Source organism: Drosophila willistoni (assembly GCF_018902025.1).
Source record: "Drosophila willistoni isolate 14030-0811.24 chromosome 2L unlocalized genomic scaffold, UCI_dwil_1.1 Seg168, whole genome shotgun sequence".
In the NCBI taxonomy this organism is placed as follows: domain Eukaryota; kingdom Metazoa; phylum Arthropoda; class Insecta; order Diptera; family Drosophilidae; genus Drosophila; species Drosophila willistoni.
In genome coordinates, this window is record NW_025814047.1 from 675,819 (window position 1) to 694,966 (window position 19,148).

The following is a 19,148-nucleotide window of genomic DNA, read 5'->3' on the forward strand; positions in this document are numbered from 1 at the left end:
AGTTAAGCACACTTATTCACTTTCAAAGTCATTCAATTCATGCCTCAAATGAAATTGGTTTTGAATATTGTTTACTCAAATTGATTTTTGCATTATTCATGCAGCTCTCTTTTTAAAACACCGAAAATGAGTTAAACACTCTGTCAATTTGTTTGTCAAGGTATTGAATTGCCTTTTCTGTTGGTATGAGATATTGTACATTAAATCAAAAATAATTGTCTTTACAAGCTACGAAAGTCTAACTTAGTAACATTTACGACTGTATGTTTAAGTTTCAATGTATTAGTTGAGTTTTTAATTGTAAACAAGAATAAGAGGCGAATTTGTTAGGCGACACTCAGACGAAAATGAAAGTTACTTCTTAGTGCAATTCAACAGAAAATTTTGAGTGAATTATTTGTGCATTGTTGGGTTAATACGAAAAAGTACTCACTTTGTAGGAAAATTACACTTACTCATTGAATCACTTGTTCATTTGTCGCATTACTTATTTAATTACTCACTCGTTTTTGCAGTTGATCACTGACTCACTTGCTTGGGCATTAAGTCGTTCACTAGCTCATGACTAAAATTTACGTTTTCTCTACTGCAAATGGCATTTTAGTGTGACACACTTACAACAGCGGTACAGTTGTACCACTCTACGATCAGATCTGTTTCTGTACGTGAAGGTACGTATATATGTACATATGTATATAGAACAGCAGGTAGAACATACAAAAATACGTAGATAATAGCTTTCGAATTGAAAAACAAATAAATCAATGTAGAACTGGATCAATAGAATTTTAATCCCTTTTTCCGTTCCCTTTTTTAAGGTTACATATACATATAAAAGTTAACAAAAAGCTGCATGAATGACAAAAATTTTAAATCAATTGAACGAAAATGAAAATCAAGTTCGATTGAATGAATTTCCTAAACAACATTCAAATGACTCAAAAACGAATTATTTTTGAATGAGTTTTAATGTAAGACAATAAGTTGCTATGCTTTGAATACATTTGAATCCCAATTTTGAAATTATTACCTATTTGTACTGTATATTTTTTAAAAATGTGTAATTACTCTTTGTTAAAATTGGTCTAGTCGGTGGCTCAGTGGAGATATACTCATATATATATACATATACTATACTCCCAGTTCCAACTGATAAGGCAGTAGTACTTAGTAGTGAAATATTTATTTTTAACTTTCGAGTTTAATATCATATTTATATATTTATATTTTCTGGAAATTTTAGTGTATTGAACATTCAAACATTTGATTATTCGACCAAATACTTTTGACAATATTATTTGCTTGTTTTCTTTTAAATACCTCAAATGAAATAATGCAATTCGACGTATTCGAATTGATTCGAATGCTTTAGTACCTAGATTTTAAAACTTAGACACTCAATTTATTACCTTTCATTTAATTAAGTTAACATTAATTCACATTCATTCATTTCATTGAGTAGGTTTGGTTAATCATTTGAATTCAATTTCAATGGTTTCATTCAAATCTGATTCTGGTATTTATCCAGCTCTCTAATAAACAAAAAAAGATACACGACCAAAAAAATCATGAAACAACTTAGTCAGTGAGTAAATTGATTAAGTGAACAAGTGTTTAATTGATAAAGTAATGCAATAAGTAAATTAGTTGTTAAGTGAACTTTTGTCCAAATATGAAAGTTCGGAGTTTTTTAAACATTTCAATTTGATAAAAATTCATATAAAACTGATGGCATCTCATGAAAAGTCAACAAGTTTTTTCTACTAAACCTAGACGCTGATCTAATCATTGTTAGCAACTTATTTGAATTTAGTTAAAATATAATAATAAAAATAAATAAAGAATATTTATTTAACAATTTATAATTCATAAATTATTTGCCAGATTATTTAAAAGCTTTTTAAGGCTAGTGCAACCAAAATAAATTTTTTAAACTAATTTAGTAAACACTAAATTCTCAATGATAGACAGTTATTGCTCTTGCTCTCACAAAAATGTTCATTATAGAGTTCTTTTCAAAGTTTTTTATTTTTTTTATTTGATAGAAATGAAAGTGTAGGATCATATAATAGGATAGTTTAGGCTGGGGAAAAATAACCTTATGGCAGATATGATGATATAAAAATTGTGTTGAAAATTCCTATACGCTTTCTGCCAGCTTTTAAATATCACTTCAATATGGAATGCAAAGATTTTATTACATTCAATCTGATAAGTTAACAATATATGTATGTATGCTCAGGCTAAATGTATTTTTATGACTGATTTTATTTATAACCCTTGACAGATAATAATTAAACAGGTTTCATGTGGTGCGGTTCACAAGTTCAAGCAACTCGAAAATAAGTTTTGAGGTCAGAAAATGTAAATGATATTTTCTATAAAAATATTTTATTTATTGCAACTTACTACGAAAAAAAGTGTAGCATACTTTTTAGCGCCGCCAATAATAAAAATGCCATGAAAATTCAATTTGTCTTTATCAGCTTTGACTTTTACTAAGGATTGGAAATTGCACAAATATCCAGCTAGAAGTCGATAAAAATCGGGTACATATAAATTATTAAATTATTAAAATGTTTTTCATTTAAGAATAGAACCAGAAATACTTACTTTTCAACTGATTCCAGATTATCTGTAGACCTAAGATAAAATAAAATAACATTTATTTTTTTTTTACTTTTTGTTCTTTATTTAAATTTTGTGTATTCATTACGATTATATTGTACAATTTTATTTGTTCATTTCATTTTTTCCACTTGTTTCTGCTTTATAATCAGTATTTTCTTTTCTATTTTTTCGCGGAATTCTTTCCAACAGTAACAAAAAATAAATTATTGGCTTTTGTTTTATGTCTTTTTTTGTTGTTGTTTTGTTTCGTTTGTGTTTTTTAAATATATGTATATACGCATTTTTGTATATATAGATATATAGAGACAGAGAGCATAAAACTTATAAATTAAAAACTAAACATTAAAGATTCATAACATGTGGGCAAGATTTTTCGATTAACTCTTTTCAATCATCATCATCATCGTCATTATCATATTTAAAAGATATTTTGTATTATTTATTATCATTAGGGTTTTGTTTTTGTTTTTTTTTGTTGTTTTGTCTAACACTAGAAACAAATTGTGATTGTACAACACTACAAAAAGTGGGAGAGAGATATGAGAGAAAGTGTGAGCCAAGAGAAGGTGTGAGAGTGGGCGATAAAGATTCAAGGTGAGTGGCAAAAATAGTTTATTAAAATTAAGAAAACAAATTATAATATATAATATTGAGCATTCAAATTTAAAAAGTATTTATATATGTATTCATATATTTTTTAAATGTATTTTAAAACTTGTAGCAATCTGTTGCGGAGTATTCGTTGTGGGAGATATTACAATTAACATTTAAATGGAAATCTCTACTATGGAAATTGTACAGTTTTGTTTTGTTTTTTTTTTTAACTTTTGTTCTTCTTTCTTTTCCCCCGTCAGCTTTTTGCTTTTGTTTTTTGTTTTGTTGTTGTTGTGTTACGTTTTTTTAATTAAATTAATCTGTTAATTATGGCAAACAAAGATTGTAAAACGCTCTGGCGTTATGCTATGCGATTCTATATGTATCTGGATTACTAACTTCTATGATCTGTCTTCCTCCTTCGACTTCTATATGTATTTTGTGGTGCTACAGATTTCCCTTTCTTCGTTTTTCTTCTTTTTTTTTTGTGGAGTTTTCATTTGTTTTCATTCATTTTGTTTTAAATCAACAAGACTTGTAGATTGGTTTTGTTTGTTTTACAACAAATGCACACAATTTTTGTATGTTCTTTTTTTTTGTATCTTGTATGGTGTTTTTTGTTTTTGTTTTTTTGCCTTAAACTGGTTCTTAATTTTAAAGATTTATCAACATGTTTTTATTGCAGAGAGTGTGTTCTTATATATATATATATTTATATATAAAGTATAGATTTATTAAAGTAAATAATTATTTTGTTTTTTACCATTTTTGTTTTGCTCATTTTTGTAATATTTTTTTGTTGTTTTTCATCAATCAGAGATCCTAAACATATATATATATTTTAAATAGCCAAACACAATAAAAAGAGATTGAAAAGAGAAATATAGAACAAACGATTTTTGTGTGTGTGTGTGTGTGTTTTGTGTAGGTGAGTGATAATAATTTTACAAATTTATATTCAACAATCAAAATGCTTAAGCCAAATTTACATAAGTTTTACAATAGAGTTATATAGACATTTATATATATATAAAAAGTAAGTATAAAATAAGTAATAGTTCCAATTAGATTTAGATTTTGTTTTGTTTTGTTTTGTTTGTTTTTTAGTATTAGAAACTTGTTTAGTTTAATCCAACTGTGGACCTAAGGTCTCTAGCATAACGCAGATGGAAAGTAAAAGCGGAAACGGAAGCCAACTTATGTTTTACTGGACAGATGTTTTGCACTATATTCGATACATATACATACATACATATATATAAACGATATACATATATATAGATATAAATTAATTCAAGGCTTATGCAAATATTGTGTATTCAAGTTAAATGTTTAAATTTGATCAAACAATTTCAATTTATGTAATCTCATTGTAGCTAAATTACTAAACAAAAACGTGTTTAATATATGCATAAAAATTGTTGTTGTTTTTTTTCTTTTTTTAAATATAATCTTATGCCTTCTGCTTGTTGTTCAATTTCAATTAAAATAAAAACTTAACAACTAATTGAAAATGGCTTATTGAAACAACTTCACTTAGCGAAAATTGTGTCCATAGATTTTGTGCTTGCTTGGTTCTCGATTATTCTGTGTTTTGTCTGTCTGTTTTGCCCTTTCGCCTATTGATTGGGCAGCTCTGTCAGCGTCACATCGTACAGATCATCCTCAATCTGTTGGACTTCTAGCAAAAAGATATCCTCATTGCAATAGAAGGATATCATATCATCATCAATTTTCGCCGTAATCCTAGAAAAAGTAATCAAAGTAAACATATTAATTATCACTTATCAATTAAAGCTGTGAGTTTCAGAACCGAACCCAAACCTAAACCTTTGGCCAATTAGAGATTATTATATCAAGTTGGTTTTGGGGAAAAGGAGTTATCGGGTAGGTATATCACACAAGACACCCAAGTAAAAAACATATTACATAATTAGCACACAATGAACGCAAGTTAGTTTAGTACTAAATCAACATGTAAATGTATGGGAAGAGATGGCAGAGTCTCAGGAGATCATCCATATTGATGGGTATTGATGGGAATTTTGATAACACTTTGTGTTTAGTGTGCGTAGTGTGTGTGTGTGTTGTGTATGGGTGGGTGTGCGTGTGTGTCTCTGTGTGTGTGTGTGTGTTTGGCACTTTCATCCTTCTAAAACTGTTTACTTACCCCTTTTTATTTGTGCGATAAATGTTATTTATGCTCGTTGTTGAGATTTTGTATTTGTTTTCAATCTGCAATTGAGAAACAAGAGAAATATGATGTTTTTTTTGTTGTTTTTTTTGTCTGTTTTTGATTGTTTTTCTTTGGTTCTTGTTGTTGTTTCATTTGTAGTGTTTTTTTTGTTGAATATTTCTCTGATAACTCTGATTGGATGTAATTTTGTTCATTTTAATGCCAATTTCGATTGCAACTAACTCATACAGTTGAACTAAAATGCTGGTGGGTACAGTTGTGCTTTTTGTGTGATAGTGTGGGGAACTCTTATGTGCCATTTTGCAACACTAATATTTGATGGACATATGTATGACAGATTGTGATTTGGTATACAATATTTGTGATTTTATTTAATAAACTGAAGATGTTTACTACAAAAGATATGTATAATGTTTGTCTTCACAACTTGTTTGATATGATATCTAGCTTTTATCTATTATCTTAACTTTTTCTATTTAGAAAATAGTAAAACAAAAAATATATGTACATATTATTTATTGATGAGTTATACGAGATACTAAAATCTAGATACCTAACCGACAATTCATAATACTTTGTAAATCCCTAAAAAGAACATTTGTGATCCATAACCTCAATATTTTTTAGTAGAAAATCATTTTTATTTTACTCGAGGCTGTAATTGCTTGATTATATAAGTCTTTCCTTTGTTTTGTTTCTGCATAGGTGATATTTAAATCATATAACTACATATTTAAAATCCTTCTACTTGTTTTCAATAAAAAATTCTAATTTGTTTTCAATTTTGTTGGTTGTAATACAATAAATAATGTCATTCTAAAATTTGATAACTGATAAATTTTAATTGTATTGAAAATAAGAACTTATTAACAGTCTTATTAAAACTCTAAATAATGTTTTAAGTTCTTAAATCAGGTGATTTGCGAATATAGGAAAGTTAATGCAAACTTTCTAGAAAGTTTTAATGTCAAACTCAAAGGCTAAAAGTAGTTGGGAATTATAACTTTATAAAGCAAAAAAGGGAAATCTATCTCAATTGTTATAAAGAACTTATGTTTGCAGCTCGAAAAACTTTTACAGTTGTTTTGAAGTAAGTTTTCAATTGTTCTACAAGTATTTTGGCCTCGGTTCTCACTTTCTTAAACAGGACTTAGGTCTATCTGATATTTTAAAAACTTCGTTTTTACTAAAAATCTTCAACTAATAAACATCTTTCTAAATTTGTATATAGTATTATTAAGCACAGCTAATAATTGTTTAAACTATGCTGAGAAATGTTCAGCTGTTACCTGCCTAAATAAGTTGTCATAATCGAATATTTTATATAATTTCAAAATGATTGAATCGATGACAAATTGAATTTTTGTAATGTTTTCTTGTTGCTTTGTCTGGATTTTTGTTTCATTTTATTTTCGGGTATTTATTGATGAGTTATGCCAGAGCCTGATATTATGATCTTGGATGGTGATTATAGCGCTTTCGATTAGTTTTCAACTACAATTATCGTTATCCAGTTGTTGTATTTCGTTTGGTTTGGTTTTTTAATATTTTTTTTGGCAGTATTAATGTGATGAATTTTAGTTTGATATTTAAATAAATATATATATATATATATAGAACGATTTATATGCATTAATCGCGCTTTTTGATTTTTGTTTGGTTTGTTGTCATTGAACATTTTGGCATTTGAATTAAATTTAATTGTTTCCATTTTGGCGATACTTTTTTTCTTTGTTTGTTTTTAGACCAATTTTAGACCAAAATGAACAAAATTACAATAGAGTATTAGAGTTTTTAGACAAATCTCGGAGGAGGAGTAGTTTAGAGGTAAAACAATGGAGGAGGAAGAGTAAAGGGTAAAGAAGAAAGGCAAACTTACCGCATTCAGCAGGCCAATTGTTGTGGGTGGCACCACATGGAGCGGTGTATAGACCTCCTCATTCTCCTGCCGCACATATAGCATTACCCTCTCCGATGTGGGTGGTGTCATGCGTCCTCGCTTCATGGGCGGACCAAAATCACTCATCGGTGGTGCGCTGGTCAACATCGTCTGATCCAATATGTGATCCTTTTTGTCACTACCAAAAAAAGGGAGAGACGAGACACAAAAAGAAAAAAAAAGAAAGAGCAAGAGAAAGAGAAAGTTTAGTTTCCGAACTGGGCAAAAGGCTGAAGTTTTCATTCTGTGTATGATGAAATGGATAACGATATTTTTACTCACGTCTGCATGTCGGGCGGAAAATGATTGTGGAATTTGAGCGTTGGTGTGGCAACCTTCTGGCCGTGCAGCAGGAATGGTGATGCCCCCTTCAGGTCCGGCGAGTCAGTCTCATGGCCATAGAAGCTCTGCAAGGGCGAATGCGAGTTCGAGTTGCAGTTCGAATTCGAATTGTAGCCGCCCATGGGTAGTGGGGGCTGGCGTTGACCACCTACACCTACCTTCTCCATATCCTCGGCGGGTGAGAAGAGTACCGGCGGCTTGGCAAGATCCTGCATGCCATAGAACTCGGATCGATCTGTAACCGGGTGATAGAGCTCGTCCAGTTTCTTCCGCCCGGTGGCTGTCATCTTCCGTTTGGCTGCACGTCTCTCCTCATCGCGTGTCTTGCGCTCGGCGCCCTGCAAAATACACGAAAAAAAAATTAAGTTAAAGTTGAATTCGAAATGGGTTTTAATTGCGGGTTAGCTATCATTCAGTTGCTCGTTGCTGGCAACGATTACGAAAGTTGTGTGTGGGGCTCAGACTCAGGTGTTTGGTTGGTCGACTCCCAGCCAGAGCCAGCGTGTAATTAGCAATCAATCAAATGCATGGATGCCACCTTTTTTGATATTTCTGCATCGCATTTTTTTCCTTCTTCTCTTCTCTCTCTCTCTCTATCTCTCTCTGTCTGTCGCTCCCTCTCTCTCTTTATACATTTTTACTTATTAATTAAATTCGTGTATGGCTTCAAGTGCCATAAGCTGGCCCCACTGCAGGACCCCCTCACTGCTTACCAACATTCGGAAAAAAAAAGAAAACAAAACAAGTTTCTCGCCTGGGGAACTCTGCGATTTCTGTGCCATGTTGTTTTGTCGCCGGACAAAAGCCGACGCCGACGCAGCCGCCAAACATCTGCACAGTGTTCCCAAAAAAAAAATTACAAATTCCTTTTATAATGTTTTCAAAAATCATTTAAACTATTAATTTTCCAACAGAAATTTCATTCGTCAGAAGAAATTCTGAATTATTTACAAATTTGATTACTTGGAAAAGTAACTTCTAGCCACGAAAAACAGTTTTTGACCCAATTTGAAAACTAATAGAACAATGTTAAAAATACTTTTGTTTAGTCGTTCCTCATTGTATAGTTATGTTTTAATTTTATAACCTTATGAAGGATTGAATTGTTTTCTTTTTAAAAGAAAAAGCTTTAACTTTAGCTTCAACTTTTGATATACAAAATCGTATATTAACTTCATTTTATGAATATCGTCACTCTAATATAGTTAATTACTTGGTATAAATATTTAAATTCAAATCCCTTGTATAGATTTATAAACCCTAATAAAAAGTAAACAAAACAAGTACTCAATAAGCTTAAGTTCTTAAGTCTTATGACTTCATTTCTTTCATAAATTATGCATAATTTATAATTCCGCAATAATTACTCAATGGTATTGAAATTAGATTAAGAAACTCATAATATAATCTGAGAACTGTCATATTAAAAATTTGCTTTCTATTTTTAACAATACTAGTCTGCTAGTATTTAGCTAGATATTTATAGTATCAATATAGCCAACTAGAATATCTAACATCCAACTACATATCCATATCTATAATTATCATGGGAGTTTACTTGGCTAGTTCTAAACTTATTTTAATTGATGTTAAGTTGCTTTCAATGAATTCTTCATTAAAATCTTACATTGTCCGTATGAGTTATATTTTTAGTCAGCTCTAATTGGTGCAGCAATCAGTACTATCTACATAGCTATCTATTTTGCTATTAACTTTATGGTAGCTATTAATCCATAATACCTTAAAAGTTTGTTACTAAGCGAGTGAAGGTCCAAGTGAGTGTGATTAGTTTATAAAACAAATTCATATCGCAATGGAAACTAATTCATAGTTCATATGAGCCTAGAAATTTAAAAGGAACTGCAACATTAAGACTATTTAAGTGTTGGTAGTCACGAAAAATTGAATTGAAAAAACTTATATGTGCTTGCTCAACACTACTTTACACATTTATTCCTAAAATGGGATTAAATGAAACCCATATTTCTTTGTTAAATTCTGAACTATTTTCAATATTTGGACTAAGCATCTATCACACACCGAATTCTATGTAATTTTTTTTCAAGTGGTACTCGTGTTTTTCTCTATTTTATTAAAAACAATTGTCAGAGCACTGTGCGGGGCAACAAGTTGCTAAATTTTATATAGCAATTGGCCTGGCCAGACCAGAGCCGAAACAAATAGACGGACAGACAAGGCTTAGGCAAGGCGACTTTGTAGTTGGTAGTAGGCAATTGGCAAAATGGTCTACACCGTTAGGGTCAGATATTTTTATATTTCTTGTGTGCGCTCCACACATTTGTGAGCACCGAAAAAAAATGATTATAAAATACTTAGAGATTCAACATAAATATGCATACATAATAAATAATGCGGCGGCGCCCGAAACCACAAGCAAACCGAAACTATGGAGGAGCAGGCAGGCAAGTCTAGTGCAGCAGCCGCAGCCGCAGCCAAAGGCAGGTAAGGCAAGTGGCAGTGGCAGAGGCATCATCTTGGTCTGGCCAGCTGCCCACCTGCCCGCTTGATTGCACACACACATACACTCACAGGGAGGGAGACAAAGAGTGAGACTATAGATGGATATGTTTGTAGGCATATACACACACATATGTATATATATATATATAATATATAGTCTGGTGGCTACTTTGACCGCCAATGATTGCTAGTTTGCGTGTGTTAGCAGATTCTCTCTCTCGCTCCCTCTACTTGCCCCAATCCACTTGTTGCTGCACTTTGCATTTGTAATTAAAAATCAGCAATTGAGCCAAGATGAAGATGATGACGACGAGGACGGCACAGGAAGTGATATTCTGTGCGCTTAACTGATGGCTTCGCAATCTTCTTTCATGGTAGTAGCCATATTATGCAAGGATGTAAATGCGTGGAGCTACCCTTCCCCCCACCCCCTGAAGCCACCTCTTTGTGTGTGTCTCTCGCTGCCTGTGATTTCACAGTTTAGTTCAGTTTCAGTTTTGAGTTTGAGTCTTTTCCATCGTCTTTGCTTATCACAACAATTTTGCCTAGAGCAATGCATTCGCTGTACATCATCTGCTATGTGTGTGTGTGTGTGTGTCGGTCTCGGTCTGTGTTTGTGTGTGTGTGTGGCATGTAAATAACTGTATTTTATTACTTTTATTTTATCTTGGCAAAAATATCGCCAAAGTTGCGCAGGCACAGCGCATCGTCCCAATCTCTCCCTACTTCTCCATCTCCCATTCCTGTCTCCTCCTTTTGGCTTCTCCGCCATTTGCGGTCAATGTTCGCCTTTTGAGTGTCTTGATGTTGTTGTTAATCGACTTCAAAGTATGACAGAGACAGAGAGAGGGAGAAAGAGACTGATGCTGCTGCTGCTAACTGGCCTCTGGCTTGGAGGTTAGACCGAGTGGGAGCTAATTTCTTTAATGTTTGCTGCTAATGACATGAGACATGTCTCTCCTTACCTCCTCTGGCTGAATGTGTGTCTCTCTGTCTATCAATTATTATCAATAACAACAACAACAAAAAGGTGAATGAAAATTGCATTTAAAGAATTTGCATGGGAAATTTTTGCGATTGTCTTTCTTACGGCATACTTATTAAAGTTGAATGCGTAATTGCAGCAGTTGGTAGACCCAAATATTGACAATATTTTCGTTGATTATTGATCAATTTTCTCATATAATTACCCAGCAGTAGCAAAAAAAAGGGACCCCAAAGGTGCCAAACGACAGGGCAGGCAACTCAAAACTTGCAATTGTAAAGTGAAATCACACAATTCTTTCCCCCAACTCTTTACCTTCCTTCGAGAAAACAAAAAAAAAGACAAAAAAGAAAAAGAGGAAACGAAATGAAATAACCTGGTACGCGAAATTTAATTGATACATTTACCGATAAACACAAGGGATGGGTCCATGTGAAATGTATATATGTATATGTATACCGCATATAATATATATATACATATATGTATGTATGTAGGTACAATAAGCCGACTTGCCTGATATGAGCAGACAATAAAAGGCTTCGGCCTCAACCTCGCCTGACCATGTCCATCTTCTCTCTGCTCTGCCATGGCGAAAACAGATTGAGGAGGATGCAAGCGAGTCGCGACGCCGCCGACGAAGAAGTGTAATGATATGAGAAAATTAAATTGGAAATCCACGAAATGATTTATTAATAAACCCCATCAAGCGCAGAAAAAAAAGTGAAGGGTTTCGCGAACGAAACGATACTCCATACTCCATACAGAGCCCCCAATACACAAAAACTGAAAACAAGGGCATAGCAGGGCAGGGAAAGGATGCCGTTCCCTGGCCCTGTATGATCCATGGATGCATGCATGTGTGTTGGCCATTTACTTTTGTACGCGTTACGCTTTCCACTGACTGACGAACAGGAGGACAGGAGGACAGCACGGACAGGCTGCTGCCAGGGACAAAAACCGAGAGGGAGAGAGCGAGAGAGAGAGGAATAAAGAGGATGCCCCCAATTCGGTACAACTTGTTGTTGTTGCACACTTGTTGCCGGCCACGTAAACCTCTTTTATTGCTGCTTGCTTTTTGGTTAGTTAGCTCATCAACCTGTTGCACGTGGCAGAGGTTGCAAGTCCAGCCCAAAGCTCAAGCTCTGCGTAAGAGAGGGGACCAACTGGAAACCAGCTATTGCGAAATGAAATCACTTACCTTATCGCAGAAGACCTTTATCTGACAGTAGCCACGATGAAAGACTGTGGCATCTCTGGGGTCCTCGAACGTATCGATTTGTACGTGCAACGGCAGACCCTATAAGAAAAAAAAGAGAAAAAACAAAATGAAATGAAAATAAAAACCATATGAATATAGAAAAAATAAAATGTTTAGAGTTTGGTATTATCGTTAAATCGTAGACTATGCAATTAGCAGAAGGCTTCACTGTACCAACTTCATTTTCTACCTCCATGTACATATGTATTTTCTGTCAATGAAATATCAGACTTAATGTACGCATTACAACTCAAGGAGAACAGAACAATCCGAACTGATGATGCAAGGGGGGAGGAAAAGGAAGCAACGACAACGACAACAACATCGTCGTCCACATCGTCGTCGTCGTGGTCTTCTCTTCCTACGTTCATATGTATTTTATAATGAAAGAACCTTGTCCATCCATTCGCAGGAGAGGCTGTTGACTCTCTTTTACATTCTGTTTTGATTTGCCATTAACAAGTTGGCATTAAGAAATCGCAAATAGTTACATATATATACACACAAAGACAGAGGGAGATGGAGAGAGAGAGATGGAAAGAGATGAAAAGAAATCTTTAAATGTTATTACCATTAAACCGTAATTTTTTTCGGTCTTGTCATGGGAAAAAAAGATATCGACAAATTGGAAAATTTATGATGTAGGTTCCTATAAACTTGGTTTAGTTTAGGAAAACTAAAAACCCTCATAGAATATGTGGGACAGCAATATTTTATTTAAACAAATAAATTATTATTTATGACAATTTAAGTGTCAAAAAGATTTTTATGGAACTAACAAAAAGAGAAGTGACAGAAAAAATTGCAAGGAGAAAAATATAAACATTTTGCAATTGCAAATATTATTCACGATTATGTTTTATTCCCCAAAAATAAAAAGAACTTAAAGTTTTCACATGACATAAAAGTAATTGGAAACCGTGGGATGGTCTTTGTGGTAAGTACTAAAAGACTTTCAAAAATTTTAAATTTTGTTGATTGAACTGAAGACTTACCTTAACACCTTTTTGACTGCTAAAATCCGTACTCAGGCATTGCACTGCAATGTTGATCTATAGAAGAAAAATTAAAGAAAATTAATTAATAAAAGATGAAGAAATAAATGTATACAAATATAAACAATTAAGATGAATCAAAAGAAATTATGAGACAAGAAAAAAGCAAGAGAGACAACAACTGAAATGCGTCTGGTTATTAGAAGGCAATTGTTTTCTCTCTATTAAGTCGATGTCCTCTTTATGCCCACGACAGTTTAAAAAATTCCAAACGACACACACACACACACACACACACCACTTGCACACACACACACAAACTTATGAGTTGCATGTAGGGGCAGGCATACGCTCACGCACGACAATAACAAGGCAATACACAGAGGACCAAGCCAAGTCCAAGTCAAGCTTCAACATTCGACCATCGATGGTTTTGGCCCAAAGTAAAGACCACAACACGACGACGACAACTCCGACTGAGACTTTGTATTGCATCCAATTCATTTTTAGTTCAACTTCAATTCAGTGTCTCTGGCATTTTAAGCATGCCACCGAGAGTCCAGATGCAACAGACAGACAGTCGCAAAAACGAAAAAAACAAAATAAAAAAAAATAAATAAATAAAAAAAAAAAAGAAAATCCATCAACGCAAAAATACCAAAGGAAACAATCTTAATGGTAAAAGTGCAGCAGCAGCAGCATCAGCATCGGCGGCAACATCGGCAACAGAGGCAGACACTGAGTGAGATGATGTTGCCCGCAGAAGAGACGTTGGCTACTATGGTCGCTGCTCGTCCGAGCAGTATTTAATGTGAATAATTAGCGGGCGCGTACCATATACGAGTACCATGGAGTTGGAGACGTCCGAAGATGAGGATGATGATGGGGATGAGGATGGGGACGAGGAGGAGACAACAGCACCTGCGTGTCGGTGCGTACGAAAGTTTTTTTTTTTTCTTTCTTTTGCTGGGAAAGGCATTGCCAGCCAGGCCAAGCCAAGCCAAGCCGGGACGGGCCTGCCTAACGGCATAAAACGAAATCGACATTATATGCCAACTTGGAGTTGGACTCTCTCTCTGTGATGTTGGACATTTACTTGGTGGTGGTGGTGGTGGTGCGTCCCAGACGATGTCTTTTGGCTGGATTAACATCTCAGCGCGTAAACAATTTGTAAATAAAAAGCTCTATCAAATGCAGTCAAATGCAGTGATTGGAGGTACATATACACATACAATATGAAGGCAGGGCAGAGGTGGGGTAAGGCAACAGCACTTATGGCCATTCCCAGTCCCAGTCTCAGACAAGTCAAGTCAACTTGCCATCAAGTGAGTCAGTTAATAACCGACGACCAATTTGGCAGCTAAGCAAGCAAACAGAAGTCACTGAACTTGAATGAAATTCAATTCAATTCAAGTCAATATTTTTTTTAATACCTTTTTTTTTCTTTCAAATGACACAAAAAGCAAAAAGCCAAAAGCAAAAACAAACCAAAAACATTTTTAATTGCTATTTGAGTAAACGGACTTTAGCATAGTAATGAAAAATGGCAATTACTTAAGTAGAAATTACTTTTGAGTCCCTAAAGGCCCAATACTTCCTATCATATCTCCAGGATATGATGCTGAACTAATTTACATAGAATATTCATTTGAAATTTAGTATTTCAGTTTGCTTGAAAACTTTTTTTTTTGGTAATGTCACCACAATAAAATGTTTGCCTCTGATAAATATCTTTTGTTCTTTATCTTTCACAATTTATACCATTAAATTTTATTTATATTTTTTTTTGTTAGGGTTATAAAACGACTTGTCGAGCTCATTTGGATTTTGGTTGGAAACCGGATTCACTTTTTATCATTGTTAAATTTTGGCTTAAAACAATAAATAATATATTGTTATTGTGAGGAACGGAACTGAACTTTATAGATGACATTTTTAACTGGATCTAAATAGAATGAGATAATAATTTGGTGGAATATTTTGATTTAATACGTATGATTTAGAAGAAGGTGTTTTTTTACCCTAGAATTCTTTTATAAAAATGGGATGACTACAATATAAATTCTTTAATTTGAATTGAATACGTATAAATTTTGATAATTTAGTTGATTTTAGTTTTGGTTTTTCCACTTCAAATGCCGTCGACTTTCCTTTTGTATGGGACTTTAGCGGGGGGTCTGAATATGAAATGGTTAGTTAGGGATTAGGCTAATGCTTTACGATAGTTTGCTGCTGGGATGGGAAGGGGTTTGCAAGGGGATCATATGGCGCTTGGCAAATAGAATTGCAAATACTTTAGCAAGTAAATTAAAATTGCTGATAATTGCTAAATTAAACGCGGTGGGAGCTCACCAGACCGACAAACAGACAGACAGACAGACATATAAAGAGACAGAAGCTGTTGCAACAGCAGCAACAGCAGCAACTGCTCCAGCCATAAAGTTAAGCCCCGCCAGCAACATTCGACATTTCGCTTTGAAAATTGCCAAGTAAGTGATTAAAACTAAGTGTCATAAATAAATAAATGCATAAATTATTCTTCTCTTTTTGTTAAGTAAGTGTGAAAAGGATGGCTATACATCTTATATATGTATAACTCTCTGTGTTTGTAGAATTTGCGTTTTACTTGCAATTGAAAATAAATCAGAAATTAATTCTTATACACACACACACACACACACACACAGATACAGAGACAAATACACAAACACACAAACACACATGCGCTAAAAGATAGAGATACAACGCAATCGTCAGTTTATTTGTCTATCTCTTTCTGTTGCCTTAATTGAGGCGGCGCTGGCATATACTAAAGGTAATACAAAATGGTGTAGCCGCCTCAGAGAACTAACTACACACATACATACACACATACACTCATACATATAGACTAGTTGAAGTTGGACTTACTTTGGCAGAGCTCTCCAATGGATTCCAATAAACGGCAATGGCATTGTGTGACACTTCCTCGATGCAACCAACGAGGCCAACTGAGTTCTTTGTATCTGCGAAAAGAAATAAAAAAATGAAAAAAATAACGAAAGAAAGAAAGAAAAATGTAGCAAAGTTGCCAATGAAGAAGCATAAGAAATATGTTTGTATTAACAATTAAGGAAATTTTCTGCTTGCCAAGTGACAAGTGCCTAATGAGTTATGTTTGATGGGCAAACCAAGCAACTGCAACAGCTACAGCAACAACAACAACAACAACAACAACAACAACAACATCCAGCTGCTGCTGATGCTGCTGCTGCTGCAGCTCAGATTATCTGCAATCAAACAAACGGAGCGGCGTTGCAGTGCGCGTTTATCAATGTCATAACTCTGCCATTTCTGCATTGCGGGGTTTTTTTTTTCTACAACTCCAACTTCTTCATTCTCCCCACCTTCCTCAGTTTTTATCTTTCTTTCTTTTTTTCAATAAAAACCAACAATTTACTGCTAGAAACACTGGCAACCAGGCGGACCAGGGGCAGTTCCCCCAGCACTGCTGGACTTCATCTTAAACTCCAACTTCAACTGCAACTGCAACACGGCGACTTCGTCTTTGGTTTCGTTTTATGATACGCGTACACTTATATATGTATGTATATATACTTATGTATTTTGTTGTTGTTGTTGTTATGTATGGGTACGCACCTGCATCCAAGATTCTTTGCTTCACCGAATGCTGACGACTGTGCCAGAATTGCCAGGCCTTTATCTCATCTTCGGGACTCTTCTCCTCGCGAAACATTAGCATGATCACACTCTGTTGTGGGAGGGGGGAAAAAACCAAAAAAAAAAAATTAAAAATGAAAGGTTCATAAAATTGTTCAACTTAAAACTGTGCTAAAAGCTAGTTAAATCGTATTTATATATCTAAATTCGAAATCTTTTATATAGCTATTCACATTTGATTTGAATGCATTTTTCGAAAGTGAAATCTCAACTTGAAATTTTTATTATTATTTTATTTCGTATAAGCGTATCTCTTTTTTGGTTTGTATGTTAGACTAAAGTTAAATAAATTTGAGGCTAATTTGCTTAAAAACAAAATGATTTAATTATTAAGACTATTTAGTCGACTGATCGTTTTTAGGGAGAGCTATAATCTATTTTTATATATTTTTTGTTTAAAATTATTAAAATAGATTGACTTATATTTTTTCATCCTGATTAGGATTGTATACATAATAGAAATTTTATTCCTTTATCCTTAAAACACTGTATTTCTAACTATTCTTTGCATGAACCTTTTCGAGTCCTATGTCCTGATTTCAATCTTCTGCATCCCGTAATCAGATCAGAAGCCTCTCTATCTCTTGTGAAAACCTCTGTTTTAGCAAACTTAGCTCGTAATTAGCTGTAGTTAATCATATTTTAATTGTTTGTCCGTTTTATTTGTATTTGACCGTCCGATATACATATATTATTACCTCACTTTAAAAGAAATCTGATTCCGAACTCAAGCAGTTACCAGAGTTAAATATTTAATTGAAATAATGTTCTATACAATTTTCTACTGTCTTGTTTTATAAGTTACTAATTTACATTAACTAACCTAAACAAATATTTAATGAAAATCATATTCTCCGCAAATTGTTTCCTCTTGATTATTTATACTTGTAAACTTTATTAATTGACTTTGATTAAAGAAAAAAGTCAATTACCATTTTATCTCAATAGTCTTGAGATCTTAAGCCCAAAGTCCTACTTATTCATTGTTTCTAAGAACTATTTGTTGTTTTTCTATAGTTGCAACAATACAATAAACAGGAAAACGAAGGAAAATGTAAAGTGGCTTAACTATTTCTACCTGTGCGAGAATAGGAAGTATTGATAATATACACACGTCCTTTAAATATTCTTCCCATTAATGAACGTCCCAAGAAAATACTCATTAATTGCAACTGAAGGCTTGAACTAAACTCCACTTCGAATCTTCATTTAGTAAGATAAAGGGCCTAAACTAAAATACTAAATCTTGTCTCAAACACTGCTAGTGCACGTAAAATATTGTTAGATTGATAGTCTACAAATATATCCTTAACTTATTACTATATTATTACTTATTACTATAAGAAAACGTAGATTCTAGATAGTTGATTAAAGAAAATTAACAAAATTTGAAAGACAAAAACGCTTTCAACAAAATTTGATAATGAAAATTTCTAAGATAAGTTCATTGACAGTAACTTATTGGTGTTGGGCATAAATCCACATTGATTAAAGATTTTGAATTTTTGATTAGTGCATGATGCCATCGAGACCGACTGACATATATGCGTTGTGACACTCAACTTCACAACTTCCAGCACTCACGCACCCTTTGAACCCCGACCAAAGAAACAAGGGAAAGGAAAAGTCAAAGGGATTATGCATATTGAACAAAAGGACGAATTCGATTTAGCAGAAAAATATCTAGCACATTTCATTTTTTGTCTTCTCATTTCTCGGTTTACTTCCCAAGATACATTTGCATTTGCTTTACTGTCTCATCATTTTTTTTTAAGATTTTGAATAATTATCCCAGTTTGGAAGGTAAGAAAAGGAAGCGCATAGATAAAATAGATTTTGTTTCTTTTTTTTTTGGGATTCTCAAATACAAATTGCAACCCTTTTTGTCTTGTGAAGACAGAAGAGAAAAAAAAACTGAAACTGATTAGAGCATAAATATTTTTGTATGTTTTCTTCCACTTCTTTACATATTCATGGGCTAATCAGCTCGTAAATTATACTCG

The 19,148-nt window shown here is 33.5% G+C and overlaps 1 protein-coding gene across 11 annotated transcripts in view; it reads right to left on the reverse strand.

The window, feature by feature from the left end:
• Positions 1 to 4,562: 4,562 nt before the first annotated feature.
• LOC6643264 (protein grainyhead) overlaps positions 4,563 to 19,148 on the reverse strand; it is a 51,914-nt gene continuing 37,328 nt past the window's right edge. For 8 of the 11 annotated variants that reach the window (XM_015178240.3, XM_023176297.2, XM_047009699.1 and 5 more), the window contains 8 exons: positions 17,065 to 17,176; positions 16,336 to 16,430; positions 13,426 to 13,482; positions 12,371 to 12,469; positions 7,644 to 8,041; positions 7,302 to 7,500; positions 5,396 to 5,460; positions 4,563 to 4,971 (listed from right to left, as the gene is read on the reverse strand). In XM_015178240.3, coding sequence (XP_015033726.1) covers positions 4,845 to 4,971; positions 5,396 to 5,460; positions 7,302 to 7,500; positions 7,644 to 8,041; positions 12,371 to 12,469; positions 13,426 to 13,482; positions 16,336 to 16,430; positions 17,065 to 17,176 — 1,152 coding nt within the window. In that variant the 3' untranslated portion in view covers positions 4,563 to 4,844. The remainder of the gene's footprint in view (positions 4,972 to 5,395; positions 5,461 to 7,301; positions 7,501 to 7,643; positions 8,042 to 12,370; positions 12,470 to 13,425; positions 13,483 to 16,335; positions 16,431 to 17,064; positions 17,177 to 19,148) is intronic. The other 3 variants (XM_002066156.4, XM_023176298.2, XM_047009698.1) reach the window with 2 other exon arrangements.